This window comes from Agelaius phoeniceus, chromosome 10 (genome assembly GCF_051311805.1).
Source record: "Agelaius phoeniceus isolate bAgePho1 chromosome 10, bAgePho1.hap1, whole genome shotgun sequence".
In the NCBI taxonomy this organism is placed as follows: domain Eukaryota; kingdom Metazoa; phylum Chordata; class Aves; order Passeriformes; family Icteridae; genus Agelaius; species Agelaius phoeniceus.
In genome coordinates this window covers 6,069,187-6,088,030 of record NC_135274.1, presented here as the reverse complement: position 1 = coordinate 6,088,030, position 18,844 = coordinate 6,069,187, and the positions used below count along the sequence as shown (strand labels likewise).

The following is an 18,844-nucleotide window of genomic DNA, read 5'->3' as shown; positions in this document are numbered from 1 at the left end:
AATGATGTGATAAACGGGCGCCGCCATGGTGTTGTACGGAGCCGGTCCAGCCCCGCCCCTCCGTTCCCCGTGAGAGCAACCCCCTCCACCATGCCCGCCCCACTCGGAGACGCCTTTCAGGGCTCGGCTGCCACGGACCGAGCGGCTCGTCGGGAGGCGGACGCCCAGCTGCGCCGACGAGGCAAGCGAGAGACGCTGGGAGCGAATCCCCCTTTCCCCACCTGCCCCACGCCGTACAGCTGCTCCCCGGCCAAAATGGCGGCGGCCATGTGGCGGCCGCCATGTTGTGCCGTACAGAAACCCCTTCCCCACCGGCGAGGGGCGCCGGGGTGACCCGGCTCCGCCATCTTGCCGTACGGCGGCGCGGCGGGGCCGGGGCCGGGGCGGGGGCCGGGGCGGGCCCGGCCGGCCGAGGGCGGCGGCGGCGGTCGGAGATGGTGATCTGCTGCGCCGCCGCCAACTGCTCGAACCGGCAGGGCAAGGCGCGCCACGGCGCCGTCTCCTTCCACAGGTAAGGGCGGCCCGCCCGGGCCGCCGCAAGTGCCGCGGCCGGGCCGCCCGCGCCCCGGTCCCGCTCCCTTCCTCGGGCCCCCACGGCGGCGACCGCCCTTTGTTTCCCTCAGGGGAGACCGGCTTGGGGCTCCCGGATCCTCCAGCCCCGGGCGGGCAGCGGGAGCGCCCCTCGCCTGGGGACCGGGCCCTCCCCGGCCTGTCACCCCGACCCTCCCCCGGGCTGTGCCCCCGCCGCCTCAGCCCTCGCTGGGGATGCTGCCGGCCGTGAGCCCCCGGGGAAAGTCCCTGTCTCGGGAGTCCCATTGGAAACGGAACCCGGCTCCCCTGCTCAGGGGCTTTCTTGCACTGCAGGCATTTCTACAGCTAATTAAATGTTATTAAGCACACCCGGTGCGAGCAGCACCCGGGTCACGCTGGGCAGCGCGCTGGCTGGGCTGGGTGCTTTGGTGGTGGTCACATCCCCCTTCCTTGTGGCCAGGCTGTTTGTTCCTCCTGGGGCTGGTGAGGGCAGTAATGGATCGATTGCTGATGGAAATGGAAACAACACCTTTTAGTCCTACGCTTGTTGTAAAGTGGAGCTGTTGACGCAGCGAATGAATATCAAATGTTTCAGCCCAAAGTGAAGTAATTCTTAAATGAGCGTAATTTAATTTGTAGATGAGTGTAACTTACCAAAACACAACTTTCTCCAAAACCTCCTAAACCTAGCCATCGCCTTGGACTTGGTCACCTCAGAGGTCTTTTCCAACCTCAACTGTTCTATGATTCCATGGTTCTGCAATTCTTAACGTACCAACCCTTCTGATTCCCGAAATGTAGCTTGTTTTTTAGTGGGTTTTCTCTGTTCCCTTTTCAGATTCCCCCTGAAGGATTCGAAACGCTTGATCCAGTGGCTGAAAGCTGTTCAGAGAGACAACTGGACGCCCACCAAGTATTCCTTTCTCTGCAGCGAGCACTTCACCAAAGACAGTTTCTTCAAGCGGCTGGAAGACCATCACCGCTTGCTGAAGCCCACTGCTGTCCCCACCATCTTCCAGCTGGTGGAGAAGAAGCACGGCAAGCTGGATTATGTCAGGAGCAGAAGGAAAATAGCCAGGCAGGTGCTGGTACAGGATGGGGAGGCCCCGCAGGAAGGAGGCGGTGAGGTAGCACACAGGTCTCCATCTTCTGGCCAGGACTTCATGGTGATGCAAGGGACAAAAGAGATGGAGGAGGCCACTCTGAAAGAGGAAATAGGATCCATGCCCAAGGAGGAACAGGCCCTCCACAGCCAGCTGGACGGCCCTCGGAGAAGGACGTTAGGGGATCATTTGGGCACCAAGCCTGGGGTGCAGGTAAAGCCTGAGAGGTCTCCTGGCAAGGACTGTGCCAGGGGCAGCTGGGCAGGGAGCTGGGTGGCAGACAGGAGCGGCGTGTCCGTGGACGATTTCACCCCTCCTGCCTCAGGTGCCTGCAAGTTCATCGGCTCCCTGCACTCGTACAGCTTTTCCTCCAAGCACGCCAGGGAGAGGCCGTCTCTCCCCAAGGAGCAGCTAGAAAGGAAAAGGCCAAAGAGAGACGTGGAGCCCAGCTGCAGCAGCCAGCCCTTGGGGCACGACAAGGCCGTCACAGAAGCGTCCCCGACATCATCGCTCACGGCCACCCCCCAGAAACCCTCGCAGGGTCTGTCAGCATCCCCAGCTGACCTGACCCCTCGTCCCGCCGCCGAGGCCGTGCTGGGGCGCAAGGGGGACACGGACGCCAACCCCATGTCCATCAACGAGGTGATCATGTCGGCCTCGGGCGCCTGCAAGCTCATCGACTCCCTGCACTCGTACTGCTTCTCCTCCCGGCAGAGCAAGAGCCAGGTGTGCTGCTTGCGGGAGCAGGTGGAGAAGAAGAACGGGGAGCTGAAGCTCCTGAGGCAGAGGATCAGCCGCTCCGACAGCCAAGTCAGGAAGCTGAAGGAGAAGCTGAACGAGATGAAGCGCAACAGTTTCCCTTACTTGAACAGCCTGATATCCCAGGACTGTGGTCAGTATCGCCAGGGGTGCTGCACTGAGGTGGAATTCCCTGCTTTCTTAAGTTGGGGGCTGTGAAAGGTGTGATGGGGAAAAGGTATGACACTCTGGGAAGGAGAAGTAGCAGCTTGGTAAGACCAATGGATACAGATTAAAGAATTCACTCAGTGGGCACACAAGTTAATTCTTACATCCCTAACCTTCCCAAGATGTGGAATCAGAATTTAGATTGTGGTGTTACAGGCAACTCTGTTCATGAATTTATTTTCTTTTCTTTCTGAATTATTTTAACTTGTTTATGAAGCAGTGGCTCCTGCTAGGATTTTCCTTCTTCCTTTGGCACGTGCCTGTGATATTTTTTTCTGGTGTCTTAATGAGCTGTCCTAGCAGCAGGTATCTAGGAAAGCTGTTACTGTCCTCAGTGGCATAAGAAATAGTTTTGATATTGGATTTCATATACTGAACTCAGTACTGAGGATACAGGAAATGCAAGTGAGGTGGGAGGTATCAAATATGACAATGTCATGATGCACATCGAGGTCACAATTTGTAAGCAAATGTCTTTGCTTTGATCCTTTCTTCTCTTGGAAGGCAGAAAAAGTTGGGAAACATAATAAAGCAGGGAAGATGTTTCTCTATCAATTACAAAAATAATAATTAAGCGCATGAAAGCATAGGGGAACTCAGTGATGGATGAGGTCATGTAAAAAGTTTGTTACCTAGAAGCCAAATGGGGCCCTTCTTGCAAAAAAAAAAAGCATCTTTTAATGTACAATATGCACACAGTGACTGTGATTGCAAGGTGCATTTCAGGGCAGGAGTTCAGGACCATCTAATGCTGGTGTGCATGGTTGCTGAGAAAACATTGGGTTGCCTTGGGAAGGATCTGGGATATGGGGCTTGCTTGGAGAAGTTGTCACCTGTGGAGGAGGGTTGGGTGTCTCCTGATGGCTAATCCTCACCTTTCCTTTAGGAGAAACACTCCATGGCTTCTTCTGGAGATGCTGGGAAGTCAGAAAAGTGATGCTGGCATAGACAGGCACATTCTCCAGGCTGTTATAGCATGGCCAACTTCCTCACTGGAAGAGGAAAGTAGACTCTAAAATGCATGAAGCTCAACACCCAGCACTACTTTCCCCATATTTATCTAATTTTTCACAAGATGGGGAAACTCACGCTTTTATTTAGGTAGAGGGGGAAAAGTTTTGCCCTAGGAAATCAACATAGTCTTGTTTGTACCTTCTGGTCCGTGTTTTTGTATTGTTTAGGTGTCAAACGAAAGAAAATAATGAAATATTTCCATAGTTGTCATTCATATATATAGATATATTTATGTATATATATGAAATATTTATTTATACATATATTTATTTTGTTGGAATACCTTCCCTGAGATACTAATTGCAGAAAGAGTATCTTTAAGGATATTTTTCTTTTTTCTAATAAGCACTATGATTCTTCTCCTTTTTCCCAAGATTAGTGTTTTTATGGATACGTCTTTAAGAAATGAAAATTTAATGTTCTTGTAAAAATATTCTTAATATATGAGCTACATGCTCTATTTTACAAGGGAAAATGTAATTTTCCTTAATGAATTGACCAATTCATTACCCATTCTCCCATCTTTTATCAACAAAACTGGAGATCAGTGTGTGAAAATGAACCATTTTGGCAGTTGTAGCTTGGCATGATGGGAAGTTTATATGGAACCCTTTGGCTGGGAACTTTTTTAATGGGTTGGTTGGTGACTGACTGGCTTTTTTTTTTTTTTAGCTTCATCTTGGTGTTTTTGTGTTTTGGAGTCTTTTTTTGTGTGCTTGTAGTACTAGTTTATGGCAGTGAAAATAGCTGATGAAATGCAGCCAGCTGAGTCTGGTTCATGCCCAGACACCAAGTTTTACTGTAATACCAAGCTGAGTTAAGAAAGGCTTTTAATATTCATAAAAATACAGTCAGGTAACACATCAGGTTAATAATAGTCTTTGTTAGCAGGCCTGTCTCAGTTGTCCCAGCTCATCTGATGTGTGGTTGAGGTGATGGCTTTAGCTGTGAACCTGAGCCTGCATATTTTTTTCTGCTGAAGGCAGTTCCTTGAGTGTAAGTACCAGGCTGGAGTGGCTCTGCAGGTTGTTACCTGTCTGCATCCCTCACCTTCAGCTGTTTCCACAAAATCCTGAGCACAAAACACCAACTTTAGGCCCACACCCACTCAGCAGGACTTCATTTCAGTGCTAGTTCTCACATATTTTCCTCTAATGAGACCAATAAATTTCTGCTGGCTGTCTCCAAGCTGCAGCAGGCTGGGAAGAGCAGGTTTGTGCAGGACTGCTGCCCAGCACTGCCTGCCAGCCACACTTGGGGCCAGGTGACTCAGGGTGGCCAAGTGGCTCCAACTCCAGCTGTCACAATGTGCTTGAGGGCTGTTTCCCAACCTGTCTTACCAGAGGCATCAACTGGTGTAGGAGAAGTCCCAGGCTGTCTACAGCACAGCTGCCATGGTGGCTTTTTCCATCTAAACTTTTTGAATTTAGGTGTTTGTTTGGTAGAAAAAGATTTCCTTCTGCTTCATGAGGTCCATGGAGGCTGAGGAATGCTGCTGGTGGACGAGTGGGGTTAGGCACAGTGTACCAGGCAGGACAGGGTGAGATGTGGCTTCTGGAGGATCACAGGATGCACTGGAGAAATGAGGGAGAGCCAGCAAACAACCAGAGATGTGTCCTGGAGAAGTCATGGGTGTGCTAACAGCACTGTCTGACCATCTGCTTCTGCATGAAGGTTTCACAGCTCTGCTGTGTCAGCTCTGCTCACTCAGACAGGAGATCCCAGCAGCTCCTTCCACAGCACCACCTCCTCTTGCCGTGCCCCAGTTTGGGCTGGTTGTAAAACTACATCTCCCAGCAGGCAGCAGGATCAGTGTTTTACCCAAATATGAGCTCATTTCCCTCATAGCCATCTTGCCACCCTGTGCTTTCTGGGGCAGGGGGGGCTGCAGGTACAGAAAATAGCAAAATATCTACAAACATGGCTGTGCACGGAGCAGACACAGGTAGGATTCCATGGGATTTGAGTTTCTGTGTTCATCAGAGAGGTAAAGCTCTTGGAATTCAGCTGCTTGGGGGTGTGAGGAGCCTCTTCCATGGTGCATGTCCGTTTTCATGAAGGTCATATTAAAGGCAGGAGAGTTTGCACAATGAGTTCATGTGAAAAACAGTTAGAACTTTGCTAGGAATCCGTGGGGAATCTGGCTTGGATTTGTATTTGAATATCTGTGCAAAGCCAGTGTAGAAATGGGGTCGTTTACAGGACGTTTTGCATGCAAATGAAGCAGAGTTGGCAAACTTCAGGCAAGCAGAAGGACAGAGCACTTAATGTGTGGTTTTGTGCTGAGGTGGAGTCCTGAGACCTGGTCTGTGGGGCCTGAAGTGGTGCTGCCCATCCTGGTGGCAACAGATTTCATTCATGTTGCAGAAAAGGAAAAGCAAAATCCTGTTCCTGACTGGCATTGAGAAGTGGGGCTGTTAATGGTGGAGGTGCTGTGCTCTCACCTGGTTGGGGATTGTGCATGGTTGGAGGTGCTGTGCTCTCACCTGGCTGGGGATTGTGTCTGTGCTGTGCTCTCACCTGGCTGGGGATTGTGCATGGTTGGAGATGCTGTGCTCTCACCTGGCTGGGGATTGTGTCTGTGCTGTGCTCTCACCTGGCTGGGGATTGTGCATGGTGCAGGTGCTGTGCTCTCCCCTGGCTGGGGATTGTGTCTGTGCTGTGCTCTCACCTGGCTGGGGATTGTGCATGGTTAGAGATGCTGTGCTCTCACCTGGTTGGGGATTGTGCATGGTTAGAGATGCTGTGCTCTCACCTGGCTGGGGATTGTGCATGGTGCAGGTGCTGTGCTCTCACCTGGCTGGGGATTGTGTATGGTTAGAGATGCTGTGCTTTCACCTGGCTGGGGATTGTGCATGGTTAGAGATGCTGTGCTCTCACCTGGCTGGGGATTGTGCATGGTTAGAGATGCTGTGCTCTCACCTGGCTGGGGATTGTGCATGGTGCAGGTGCTGTGCTCTCACCTGGCTGGGGATTGTGCATGGTGCAGGTGCTGTGCTTTCACCTGGCTGGGGATTGTGCATGGTTAGAGATGCTGTACTCTCACCTGGCTGACAAGGACTGGACCAGCAAGGGGCTGTTGTCCAGCTCAGCTTGAAACTGGAATGTGTCTGATGGGTCACAGAGATGTGCTGTCAGGAAAATTGCATCCACCAGGGCAGGCACTGTTAGCCTGACAGTTGCATGTTAACTTGGAGCAGGATTTTGGGAGAAAACTGCTTTTATTGTGAGATAGCAGGTGCTGCTTGGGATTTTTTTTTGTGCCTGTCTGGGGTGGGAACGGCCAGGGTAGAAAGCTGGTCTGTAGGGTGAGCATTGCAAAGAGCAAAGAGAGCCATAAAGTAAACTGAGAGTGAGATAAGGAGTAGAAATATGTGTGCACAGGGGCTGAATCCATGGCAGGAGGTATCTTGAGAGATTTCATCATGGCCTGAGCACTTGGGTAGGAGGTGAACTGTTTTGTGCTCAGCATGGGAGCACAGTGTGCAGGAACACCAGCTCTGGGACTTGATTGAGGGAGGTGGCTCTTTGACCTCCCCCTTGGAGAGAAAGTTGGTTGGAAGGGAGGAAACAAGACATTTTTGCACTGCTGTTGTTTTTTGGTTTTTTTTCAGTGCGATGGTCTTGTTCTTTCCAGGGTTTTTTTTTTTGCCTAATAGTCTATAGAGTTTGTGCATTAAGCATTTAATTTTGCAGTGAGTTGGCAATGACTCACAACAAAAACCCAGCTTGCAGCTAGGAAGCAATGAAACAGCAAACTAAGGAAAACTCGAGAGAAAGTCAGGCTGAGCTCAGGTAGGGTGTTTGGTTTCTCATGATTGAGTAGAAATTAAAAAAAAAAATTCTCTGTATTTTGTAAAGCAGAACTCTGGCAATGACTACAGGCACTGGAGCATTACCACCTTGGAACTTGGCTGTGAAATGAATTACTGAGTCTATAGCATGGACATTTGTGAATATAACCCCATTTCCAGCTTTTGGAGCAGAGATGGGATGATCTGTTCAACAGCTGATCTGCTGGCACCTGGTGGGATGCATCTTTCTTGGGGGAGAAAGAATTCTAGCACAGGAGCTGCTAGAGCTTGTTGATAGGGCCTTAAACTAGCTTGGAAAGGGGAAAGGGACAAAACCAGGGTCACCAGGGAAGAGCAGTGGGCTGGAGTGCCTAAACTTGAGGGAAGGAGCACTAATGGGATCCCTAAATCTGCTTCACCAGGTGCTGGTCACAGTGCACCACAGCAGAAATATCTCTGCATTAATGCACCCAGCAGGAGGGACCAGTGAGCAGCTGGAGGCTTTGGCTCAGAGGTCTGGCATCACTGGCATGAGTGAAGCCTGGTGGGAGCTTTCCCTGTGACTGGAGTGCCCTGAGGGACAGTTCCAGGCTCCTCAGGAGAGGCAGAGGGGTGGCACTGTGTGTGACAGAAGGGCTGGAGTGTCTGGAGCTCACAATTGGCAATGTTGAGAACCTTTGGATAAGAATCAAGGGGCAAACAAATAATGCCATTTCACTGTGGGAGTCTACTCTGGACCTCCCAGCCAGGATAATGACACTGATAAATTATTCCTTGAGGAATTAAGGGATGATTCCAAGTCATCTGCCCCAGGGGACTTCAACCTGTCAGGAATTAACTGGGAGCATCCCACAGCTGGTACAGCCTGAGCCAGAGGGCTCCTAAAACACCTGCATGACAACTTTATGGAACAGGTCCTCAGGGAGCTGACTTGGAAGGATGATCTTCATCTCCTGCTTGTCATCAGAGAGGATCTCATGAGCAAAGTGAATATTGGGACCAACTTGGCCACAGAGACCACAGAGCCATCACCAAATCTCTGGTGACAGGAAGAAAAGTGCCTGAAAAACCTCAACTCTGGCCATGAAACCTCAGGCTGCTCTGGGAATTAGTGAGTAAGGTCCCCTGGGAAATGTTTCTGTAGGTGCTGGGGTCTGTCAGTGCTGGTCACTTTTAAACATCATCTCCTAAGGGCACAGGAACAGCAATTCCTGAATGTCAGAAGTCAAGCAGGTGAGGCAGAAGGCTTGGCTGACCAGGGATTTCTCTTGGAAATAAGAGGGAAAAGGAAGGTGTGTGCCCAGTGGAAGCAAGGTCAGGTGATGTGGGAAAAACATAGAGATGCTGTTCCCCACTGTTGGGAGAAAATTTATGCAGGCAAAGCTCAATTGGGGTCAAAGCTGCCAAAACCCTATTTTTTCAAATATATAAATGGCAAAAAGCAGTTTAGGAATAACATTGCCCCATTCCAGGATGAGAATGGTCACCTCACAAGCAGGGACAGGGACAAGGCAAAGATGTTGAATGCTTTCTTTTAAACCCAGTTAGCAACTGTGCTGAAGGAAGAATTTCAGGGAACTGCCCAGTTGATGCTGCAGACCCCACACTTTGAAGACTCAGGGATTTTGTTTTGGGGATTTTTGGTGGGTTTTTTGTTGTTGTTTGTGTAGTTTTTTCCCTCAAGTTTTCTGCAGGAAGTGTTCCCCAGCTCAAGGAAATGGGTTAGCTGCCTTGTTAGCAAGCAGCTGGCCACTCACTGTGGCTTTACTGATAAAGCTGTGTAGGAATTTGTGCCAGCTCAGCTTTCTGTGCCAGGGATCCCACTCAGAAGCAGGGAGAACTCAGTATCTCCTGGTGCAAAGCCTGGACAGCCAGTTCCAGTGCAGGGTGGGATTTGGCTTGGAAACTCTTTGGGGATGGAAAAGATGTAGGAACAGTCTGTCTGTGAGCTTGGAGGGGTGGAGCAGGGGCAGGTGGTGACATGGAGCTGACCTGTGTGCTCAGGGCCTGGCTTGTGGCCTGAGTGACTTCCTGAAGGAAAGAGATCAAGGTGATCAGGTTGCTGATGGGTGTGTGGCTTTGTCTCATGAGTGTCATGTGAGATTTTGTAGAACCACAGGATTGTTTGGGATGAAGAAACCTTAAAGCTCTTCTTGTTCCAACCCCCTGCCATGGGCAGGGACACCTTCCACCTCACCAGGTTGTGGAGGAATAGGGTCTTGGAGATGCTGGGTCCCTAATGGCTTCCAGAAAGTGCAGGAGAAGGTGACTCCAGGAATGTTTTTGTTAAGAAAGAGGATGCAGAGAGAGCCTTCTTGTAGCAGGCAAAAGAGGAGCTGTGCATATGAATGCAAGAGAATCAGCATTTAAGAGGGCCCCCTCTGAGTGTGAAGCTTTAAGTGTGCAGAAGGGTGACCAGGGTCTCTTGTGCTGCAAATTCTCAGATGTCATTTGCATTCTTGATATTATCATAGACTTACCTTTTAAGCCACATTAGTGGGGTTTTTGTACACATGATGTGCTAGGAGTTTAGACCTGTAAAAAGGGACATACAGGCTCCTTCACCAGTGTCTTGACAGTGACTGTATCTATAAACCTGAAATTTGAAACAAAGCAGCTCAGCATAGAATTTCTTGTTGCTACAATAGTCTTGCATTTACCAGCCCCAACCATGACATAAAAAAGCAAATTGCTTTTCAAATAGCTGCCCTTTGTTTTGTTTTTTTTCTGGTGGATTCAATCAGACTCTCTCCTGTCTGTCTCCCCTCTTGCTTTTCCACTCTCCCAGCCCAGCCTTCCAGCCAGGAAGGAAAAAATTCTTAGTCCACAAGTCAGAGACCAACACTGAAGGTAAGAAGAGCATGGGATGAGATCAGGATACCTGCACTTACCTGCACTTCACTGAGCCCCTGCTCCTTATTCACTTCTGCTGCTCTTGACTTTTCCAAGCCACATGAGAATTAAAGAGCTCTTTAGCTTTGCTGCCATCTAGGTAATTTAGAAAAGGAATAATAATCACTTGGCTGTGCTGTTTGCCCAACTGCCAGAGACTCCAGGATGTACAGTTCCATCTTCACTTCTCAGCTGGCTGCAATTCCAGCCCTTTGGAAGTGAGACCAGGTCAGGCACCTCCAGCCTGGCTGGGTGCTGCACAGCAAGGCAGTGGGATGGTGGAAATGGCTTCTCTTGGTTTATAATCAAGTCTATAGAGTGGGAATGGCTGCAGCCATTCCTTTCATCTATTGTTTTGATGCTTTTCCTGAAGTGCAAGCAGGAGAAAAGGAAGTGCCCTATGGAAGCACTGTGGTGACAGAAACTGGCCTGCTCCTGGCATGCTGACCCAGGAGAGGGCAGCAGCAGCCCAGGCTGCAGGCTCCTCCAGCTTTTCCAAAGCTTTGCTTTTCACTTCCATCATGGGAAATGAACCTGCAAAGAGCTTGTAAAGAAATGCAGCAGAGAGTGAAAGGCAAACATCAGCTGGAGGGAGGAGCAGTGTGCTCCTTATCTACAGAACTGTGTGCTCCCCTCATGGGACTGGAAAGGTGAGCACAAGGAAATACTGTGCAGTACACTGACACTGCTCACAGATTGTGGGAACCCCTTTCCAAGGCCTGGGCAAGCTGCACAGTCTGTCAGGCTGTTCTACAGATCCTGGCTCTGATGCTGTAGGCCTTTATCACTGATTTCCTAGTGAGCTCTCATGTTTCCTCATGTTGCTTCCTTTGCAAAATACTTCAGCATAGAGCAGAGCAAGCAGCAGCACTTTGCTGACATGGGCTGGCTTTTCAAACCTGCTGTCTGGGGGAGAATGAGTACCACAAGTGGTCTCTCTTACCCAGGAGAGCTGCTCTTCCTTCTCCTCTGGCATTTCAGGTCTGGACTGTCCTTCCTCCTTGCTCAGTCTCTTAGTCTGACATTTCATAAAGAGCACAGTGAAACTCACACTGGTTAAGCAAATTTTGGCCACAGCCTTATTCTTTTAGGTTGTGATTTCTGCCTGCAGTTGAGTCTGTGCCTTTTAGATCAGCCAGGCAGCTTGTTCTTGTATTCTTGATCTCACTAGGTGTGGAAACACCCCCCTGCAGCACCCACCTTGCCAGGATGCAATGTTTATCCCATGAGGGGGAAGAGGACATGCTTTAAGCTGACTTCAGTCATGTTTCTCTGCATAACAGACTACTGAGAGTAGCAGGCACCTTGTTTGTGTGGGAATCCATCTTTCCCAACATCCTGTGGGTGATGTTTGGCTTTCCCTCCTTACACCTTAGTAGTGGATCTGCTCTCCTCTTCATGTGGCTTTAAGTTGTCTGTCTCCATTTTCCTGATGTATTTTTTTCAGGTCACAGCCTCTGAAAGTAAAATGCAAAACTGTTTCTCAAAACTCTCCTACAGCACCAAGCCTGACAGAGTTCAAGAAGCATTTGGATAACACTCTCAGGCACATGGTGTGACTCCTTGGGATGGTCCTGTGCAGGGCCAGCAGTTGGACTTGGTGATCCTTGTGGGTTCCTTCCAGCTCAGCTTATTCTGTGGTTCTGTAAAATGATTTGTTAAAGAAGTTTTACCTTTGTGAAACAGGCTTTGGTTGCTTTTTCATAGCTGCAGTGACAAAGGGAAGTATCGTTCTCTTCCGTTTACTCTTTGCCTGACAGGCACCCAGGTATTTTTAACATGTTTGCCTTAGTCCAGAGCCTTAGTAGAACAGCTTCTGAATGATCCTTCCTTGTCTCTTTGTACAAGTTCAGGCCATTGTTAACCTCTTAAAAAAATATTATAGCCAAACTTTGATCTTGAATATGTACACAGCCTGATTTTCTTTTGAAATGAGGACTCATTTCCTCAGCCTCTGGAACAAACAGGAACAGTATGAACTCAGTGCTTGAGAGAGATGAGCCCAGAGTGTTAGAGGTTTCATTATCATTTAATGATTATTCTTTGTGCTGAGCTTTCAGTCATCTTCTTCCCTGCATGTGTTTGGGAGAGGGCTTTTCTTTCAGATCAAGCTACAGAGAGGAGTCAGAAATGGACCACCTGCAAGAATGCTCTATGTATGACTGGTTTGAGGGCTGGTTTGGGAACAGACCCACTTTCCATGACTGTTCATTGTTCTCCATCTGCCCCCTTGGAGCTGGCACTGCTCTGAAGAAAAGCATTTCTGTGGTGTTGAACCATTTCTGAGGTGTTTTGTGCTCACTTCCAGCCAGCTGGAGGCTGCTCACAGCAACCTGCAGGGCACAGATCCTTGAGTTTTCATTCTTCCTTCTTTCTTTTCCTCCACAGAGACTCCCCAGCTGAACCCTGTGATGGAACCCCTGTCCTGGATGCTGGGCACCTGGCTCTCAGACCCACCAGGAGATGGCACCTTCCCTACAATGAAGCCCTTCCAGTACCTGGAGGAAGTGCACATCTCTCACGTGGGACAGCCCATGCTCAACTTCTCGTAAGTCAGGAGGTCTGCCTGTGTTAGCAGCAGCTCCTGGATTGGAGCAGGCATGGATTTGTTAGTTGAGTTTCTTTTCCAGTGGCAAAGTACATAAATTTTCACCTCAATTCACCAAAGTACATAAATTTTCACCATAATTTTCACCTCGTTTTCAAAACAAGATGATGCTGTGGTATGTGACTGCATGGTCTAACTTTGATTTTCCTTGAAAACTTGTGATTAATTGGCATTACAAATGCCAATTACAGTGGCCCTTGAAGGGTAATTTTAGATGATTGGCTTTAAGGCATTTGCAACATAGTGTGGCAAAAGCTGATAGGCCAAGAAATGCTTATAATATATTGCAATTAAGAAAGAGTTAGCTTCTGATTGAGATAGCATGAATTATAACATCTGTATTGTTCACCCTTCACATGAAACTGAAAATGAAATAAAAGTTTTTAAAACACCTCTCAGTTGCCCCATCTCTGAGTCAGAAGAGAGCATAATCTAACAAAAAACTTTTGATTAATTGGCATTCTTTGTGAAATTCCCACTTAGAATAAATGCAGGACCTATGGCATGGCTACCAGGTTTCTCCATTTTAAGCTGTGGTCCTCAGTCTTCACCACTGTGAAAATCTGAGAAAAATTAATGCTTTCAAACAGGAGGCAGGTAGCTTAACTACTTGTTTGGCTTCAAGTGGTTGTTCCAAGAAATATCAAAAGGAATCCAGAGCGAGGGAAGTGACAAGCTGGCTACTGCTGAGCAGTGTTCCAGTGTTCCTTCAGGAGGGGTGAGTTGGAAAGTGTGTTGCTTTGAAAACCAAGAAAAGAAGAATTACAAGATGGAAGTGCTGGGTGAGAGATGCCCTGTGTTCCTGGAGTGTGCTGGAGCTGCCAGCTCACCCTGGGACTGCTTTAGTCCAATTTCCAAAAGAAACAAAGCTCTGACAGTCTTGCCCTGGCTGCACCTCCCTCCCCAGCTTGTGAACAGTTTCTTATTTGAGTCACCTTTTTTTTTGCCCCTCCTTTTCTTTGTGCCAAGGAGTTACACAGCTGTGAGCTGTTGAGCTTTAGGAAGCACCAGGAAAACAGGCAGCAGTCCTGGAGGACAGAAACCCTGTGCTTTCCTGGAGCAGTGGCTCTTAAGAGACAGTCCCTGTATCCCTTAAAGGCTCCAAGCACTGAAAACTGCCTGATTTCAGTTTGTTTCTCCTTTGATAAGTATAATCACCCATGTTATGGGTGACCAAACCTACAGTTCTTAAGGCCTCCTGAAGAATAAATAAGAGTCTGAGCTGAATTTGTTATCTTTTTGAAGGAGGTGATGGGAGAAATATGTCTGCTCTGTTGCTTCCTACAGCAAGGAATATACAGACAAAACAACTTTTCCAGGTGTAAAAGCTGAATAAAGATGATACAGTAATTCCAGATATTTATTTGAGAAAAGGAAGTTTTTGAGACACATGTGGCTTCAGCATCTGTGAAACATCTGAGTTCCTGAGGGCTTTGTGAGCTAGTTCTTAGAAGGACCTGGGGGTCATGGAAAATCTAAAGCTTGAACTTAAACTTAAGGACTTAAGTCTTTAAGTTTAAGTCTTTAAGTGAACTTGAACCTAAAGACTGAACTTACTTAAAGACTGAACTTACTTAAAGACTTGAACTTAAAGACTTGAATTTAAAGACTGAACCCCAGCTCTAAGAAATAGCTGTGCCTCTGTAAAGTAAGCATATTTTTCCAGGTTTTCATCTCTCAGCTGTGAACTGTTGTCAGTCTTTTACTCTTCAAAGAGTACTGCAGGCACTCATGTGGTTAAATAAGAAGAAACCAGGCCAAAAAATGTCTTTTGAGTACAAAACACATGAGATTTGTGCTCTGGTTTGCCCTCAGGTTCAACGCCTTCCACCCGGACACCAGGAAGCCCATGCACCGGGAGTGTGGCTTCATCCGCCTCAAACCCGACACTAACAAGGTGGCCTTCATCAGTGCCCAGAACACAGGTACACTCCTGATAGATACCCACTCTGGGGAAAAGAAGAGGTTCTTACTCTGCTGGGCCATTTCATCACTTTTTCAGACAGTTCTTGAACCTCTCACAGTTTTATTTTATTAATTTTTGCTGTTGGAATCGCTGCTCTTTGCTGCTGGACCCACAGTGGATCCTAAACTAGGAGAGCCTCCCAGTGTGTAGATGCAGCACCTTGGTGCTTCTTGCCTTATGGGGACTGAATGAGAGAGAACCATGTCACAGACACATTTTCTAAAAAATCCTTTCCTTAGGACTTTTTTCTCCTGAGAAGCTGAGAGGCTTCAGAAAGGAAATGTAACCAATGGTTATCTGCTGCTGTGGAATGCAACAGGTGCATCTGGGATTGGTCTCATGTGGTTGTTTTTAATTAATGGCCAATCACAGTCCAGCTGTCTTGGACTCTCTGGTCAGTCACAAGTTTTATTATCATTCCTTTTCTTTCCTTTGCTAGCCTTCTCATGAAATCCTTTCTTCTATCCTTTTAGTATAGTTTTAATATATCATTTTCTTTTAATATAATATATATCATAAAATAATAAATCAGCCTTCTGAAATGTGGAGTCAAGATTCTCATCTCTTCCCTCATCCTGGGACCCCTGCAAACACCACCACAGAACCACATCTCTGTTATTATAAGCGAAATTGTTAAAGCCCAGTTGATGCTTAAGTTTGCATCTAAAATGAAGGTGCTGAAGGGAGGAGTGCCAGTTGTGCTGTGACACTCATCCTACACAGTGTGAATAAGTCCAGCTGGATTTTTGTGAGCAGCATTCCATGTCTGAGGCTGTGTGGATCTGCAGTTGTCAACAAATAAAATTAATTAGGGCAAATAAAACCATTTTCCACAGGGAGTGCTGGTCTGTTAAGCAGCCTAATAGAGCATGGAGTGGTTTGGGTTGGAAGGAACCTTAAAACCCCTCTCATTCCACCTCCCTGCCATGGTCAGGGACACCTTCCACCAGACCAGGTTATTCCAAGCCCTGTCTGACCAGAGTTTGAATACTTCCAGGGATGGGGCAGCCACAGCTTCTCTGGCCTCACCACCCTCACCCTCACAGGGAAGAATTTCTTCCCAATATCTAACCTAAATTTCTCCTCTTACAGATTAAAAACTTTTTCCTTGTCCTGTCCTTATCTGAATGTGTATAAAGTCCCTCTTCCTCTTTTTTATAAGCTTCCTTTTAAGTACTGAAAGGTCAAAATAACAATTGTGACATGCTTAAATAACCTTTGTAGCCTAATATGTGTGCCCTTGCTTTTCCCTAGGTCTGGTGGAGGTGGAGGAAGGGGAGGTGAATGGACAAGAGCTGTCTATAGCTTCTCACTCCATAGCCAGGATCTCCTTTGCCAAGAAGCCCCATGTAGAGCAGGTGAGTGCACACAGAATGAGCCATTCCCACAGAATTGCTTGCCCCAGGAGGAGTCTGGTTGAGAGGTTGTGTTATTTAGCATGCTTTAATTGCAGAATGCCATCAGGGGTTCTTGGAAATACTGCATGGCATCCTGGCTTATTCTTTCTGTAAGAGCCTTCAGAAGAGATTTTGTACATTATGAGACCCAGAGGGATCATTATGATAAAAACTGACAGGCTGGATCAGAGCAGCTAACCCAGAATCCTGTCTCCAAAATGGCCAGTAGCAGGTCCTTAGGGAAGAAAAGGGGAAAGTCTGGACTAAATACTCTTTTATGGCAATGGGATTAGTTATTAATGCTGGTTTTCTGGATTGATTGCAGTATGAGGATGCAATTTAAGGTATGGTCAGTACTGGGCCTCATGAGGATGTTTCAGGAACATCTGCAGTTCTTGCTCTTTGCTTTTCAGAGCCTTCAGACCTTGCTCTGGGCTCTTTTCCCATCTGTGGCTGCAGGGTAGGGCTGGCACTTACTGTCAGCTGCACCTTTGGTTGGCTGCTTTTGGGGGTTTGACTTTTTTGGGTGTGCAGTGGGGGTGTGTTGATACAGCTGGAGGGGTACAGCCAGCAGTGAGTGCAGTGACACTGCTGGAGCCAGTGTGGCATCCTGAGGTCACCTCTGGAAGTGTCACTGTCACATCTGAAGCTGTGGTGGCTGAGCAGCAGCTGAGAGACAAGCTTTCACAGCCTGGCTTTTGAGTGCTATAAAACTGGCCCTTAGACAGCAGAGAGCACAAGTTTGTGCAGATGTAGACAAAAATTTGATTTGCCTACACAGATAGTGTCCTAACTTTGGGAAGTCCCAACTCCCCTGCCTTTGGGTGCATGTTTTCCATTGTTGGGCTTCCTCTTTCCCAGAAACAGCTGTTCTGCCTCCTTCCCATAGCAGAAGTGAAGCCATTAGATACTGTGGCTGTCAGCAGGGAGGCAGAGCTCTGGATTGCAAACATTTAAATTAAAGGGACTGTCCTCCTTGAGTCACTGCCTGGACTGTGGGCAGATGGACTGGCAGGAGGAGAGGGCAAAGCACAGAAAGCCAGCAGATGTATTCCTAATTGAGGGCTCCAAGGCTGGCCTTGGCTGGGAGAAGGAAGGAAGCTCTGGGGCTGGAGGTCTGTGCCCATCTGGCACCTGTGGGAAGCTCAAGCCCAGGGACTGGTCCTAGTGAGTATCTGAGAGGCCCTTGCTGGTGAAGGAGGGTGTGGAATGAGAGGGGATGTCAGGAAACCAGCTCCCAGAGCCTTTTCCCCTTTACCAAGAACAGCTTAAATTACCTGTGGAAACAAAGAGGCCCCAGGTTTGTGAGAAGGACATGTGTGCTACTGCTGGAGTTGCTCATTTTGAGAAAACTTCACCATATTGTTGCATTCCTGGTGAAAAGTGATTCAGGGTGGCTGTGGCTTGGCTGAGCTATCACTGAGGCAGGAAGGCTCATTTCCTGCACCAGGCTGTGTCATGAGTGGTTTAGGTTGCTTGAAGAATCACCTTTAAAGGTGTTATCAATGCAGATTTAATACAAATTTGTGAAAGCACAGCTTAACAAAATTTAATGGCAAGATTCCCTCTGTTGCTACTCATGGATGAGGAGGGGCAAGGACAACCTCCATTCTTTATTGGATGCAGGGGGAATATGCAGGAGAAGAGGAGGCTCAGGGGAGACCTCATCACTCTCTGCAACTCCCTGAAAGGAGGTTATAGCCAGGTAAGGGTTGCTCTCCTCTCCCAGACAACCACTGACAGAACAAGAGGACACAGGCTTGAGCTGCACCAGGAGAGGCTTAGGTCAGACATTAGGAATAAGCTGTTCACAGAAAGGGTGGCTGAGCTTTGGAAGGGGCTGCCCAGGGAGGTGGCACAGTCACTGTCCCTGGAGGTGTTTAAGAAAAGCCTGGATGTGGCACTCAGTGCCATGGTTTAGTTAATAAGATGGTGTCAGGTCTGGTATTTAGTTAATAAGATGGTGTAGGCTGGACTTGATAGTCTCCAAGGTCTTTTCCAGCTTAGTTAATTCTGTAATTCTGTGAAGGTGCCTTGTTCCATGGGTAATGGCCTTGGAGCTGGTGTTGTGGCTGTTTTCTTTAGGAGAGAAACCTCCTTGTTTATTTGCCTGCTCTAGTGAGGATATCCTTCCTTGGTGGATGGCAAAGGGAAGAAAGCACAGCTAATGGATTCAGCTTGTGGACACTCATTGCTTGATTTCCTTATTTCTTTTTCTCCCCCCTGGTTTAGATTACCAGAAAATTCAGGCTCAATTCTGATGGGAAACTCGAACAAACTGTCTCAATGGCAACCACTACACAGCCCATGACTCAGCACTTACACATCACCTACAAGAAGGTGACACCCTGATACCAGGAGTGCTGGGTCACCTCCCTGAGGGCAAGGAGCAAGGACATCATGCACCAAGAGCAGCAGCAGCAGCAGCTCAGGAGCACAGCATGGCAGACCCCAGATCTGGCTGCCTGTGCTCATCCCTTGGGCCCCAGAGCTGCCTGTCCTGTTGAGAATGTTACTCAGATGTTTCTGTAATGGTATATAAAGAAAAAATAAATAAAAAGCTTTTATTTTTA

General features: G+C 48.1%; 1 protein-coding gene across 2 annotated transcripts; it reads left to right on the top strand.

Annotated features, from left to right (window-relative positions):
* Window positions 1-337: 337 nt before the first annotated feature.
* Window positions 338-18,844, top strand: THAP4 (THAP domain containing 4). 2 transcript variants are annotated; one of them, XM_054639163.2, is made up of 6 exons: window positions 338-511; window positions 1,370-2,526; window positions 12,689-12,848; window positions 14,724-14,833; window positions 16,129-16,232; window positions 18,504-18,844. In XM_054639163.2, the coding sequence occupies exons 1-6, from the start codon at window positions 435-437 to the stop codon at window positions 18,621-18,623; spliced, it is 1,728 nt and encodes a 575-aa protein (XP_054495138.2). In that variant the 5' UTR covers window positions 338-434; the 3' UTR covers window positions 18,624-18,844. The 2 variants fall into 2 exon arrangements, with proteins under 2 accessions (XP_054495138.2, XP_054495139.2); XM_054639164.2 differs by lacking the exons at window positions 338-511; window positions 1,370-2,526 and adding an exon at window positions 5,417-5,559.

Coding starts and splice junctions, on each gene's coding strand:
- THAP4 (XM_054639163.2), top strand. CDS start 435: ATGGTGATCTGCTGCGCCGCCGCCAACTGCTCGAACCGGCAGGGCAAG. Junction 512..1,369: donor GGCGCCGTCTCCTTCCACAG/GTAAGGGCGGCC, acceptor TTCCCTTTTCAG/ATTCCCCCTGAAGGATTCGA. Junction 2,527..12,688: donor CCTGATATCCCAGGACTGTG/GTCAGTATCGCC, acceptor TTTCCTCCACAG/AGACTCCCCAGCTGAACCCT.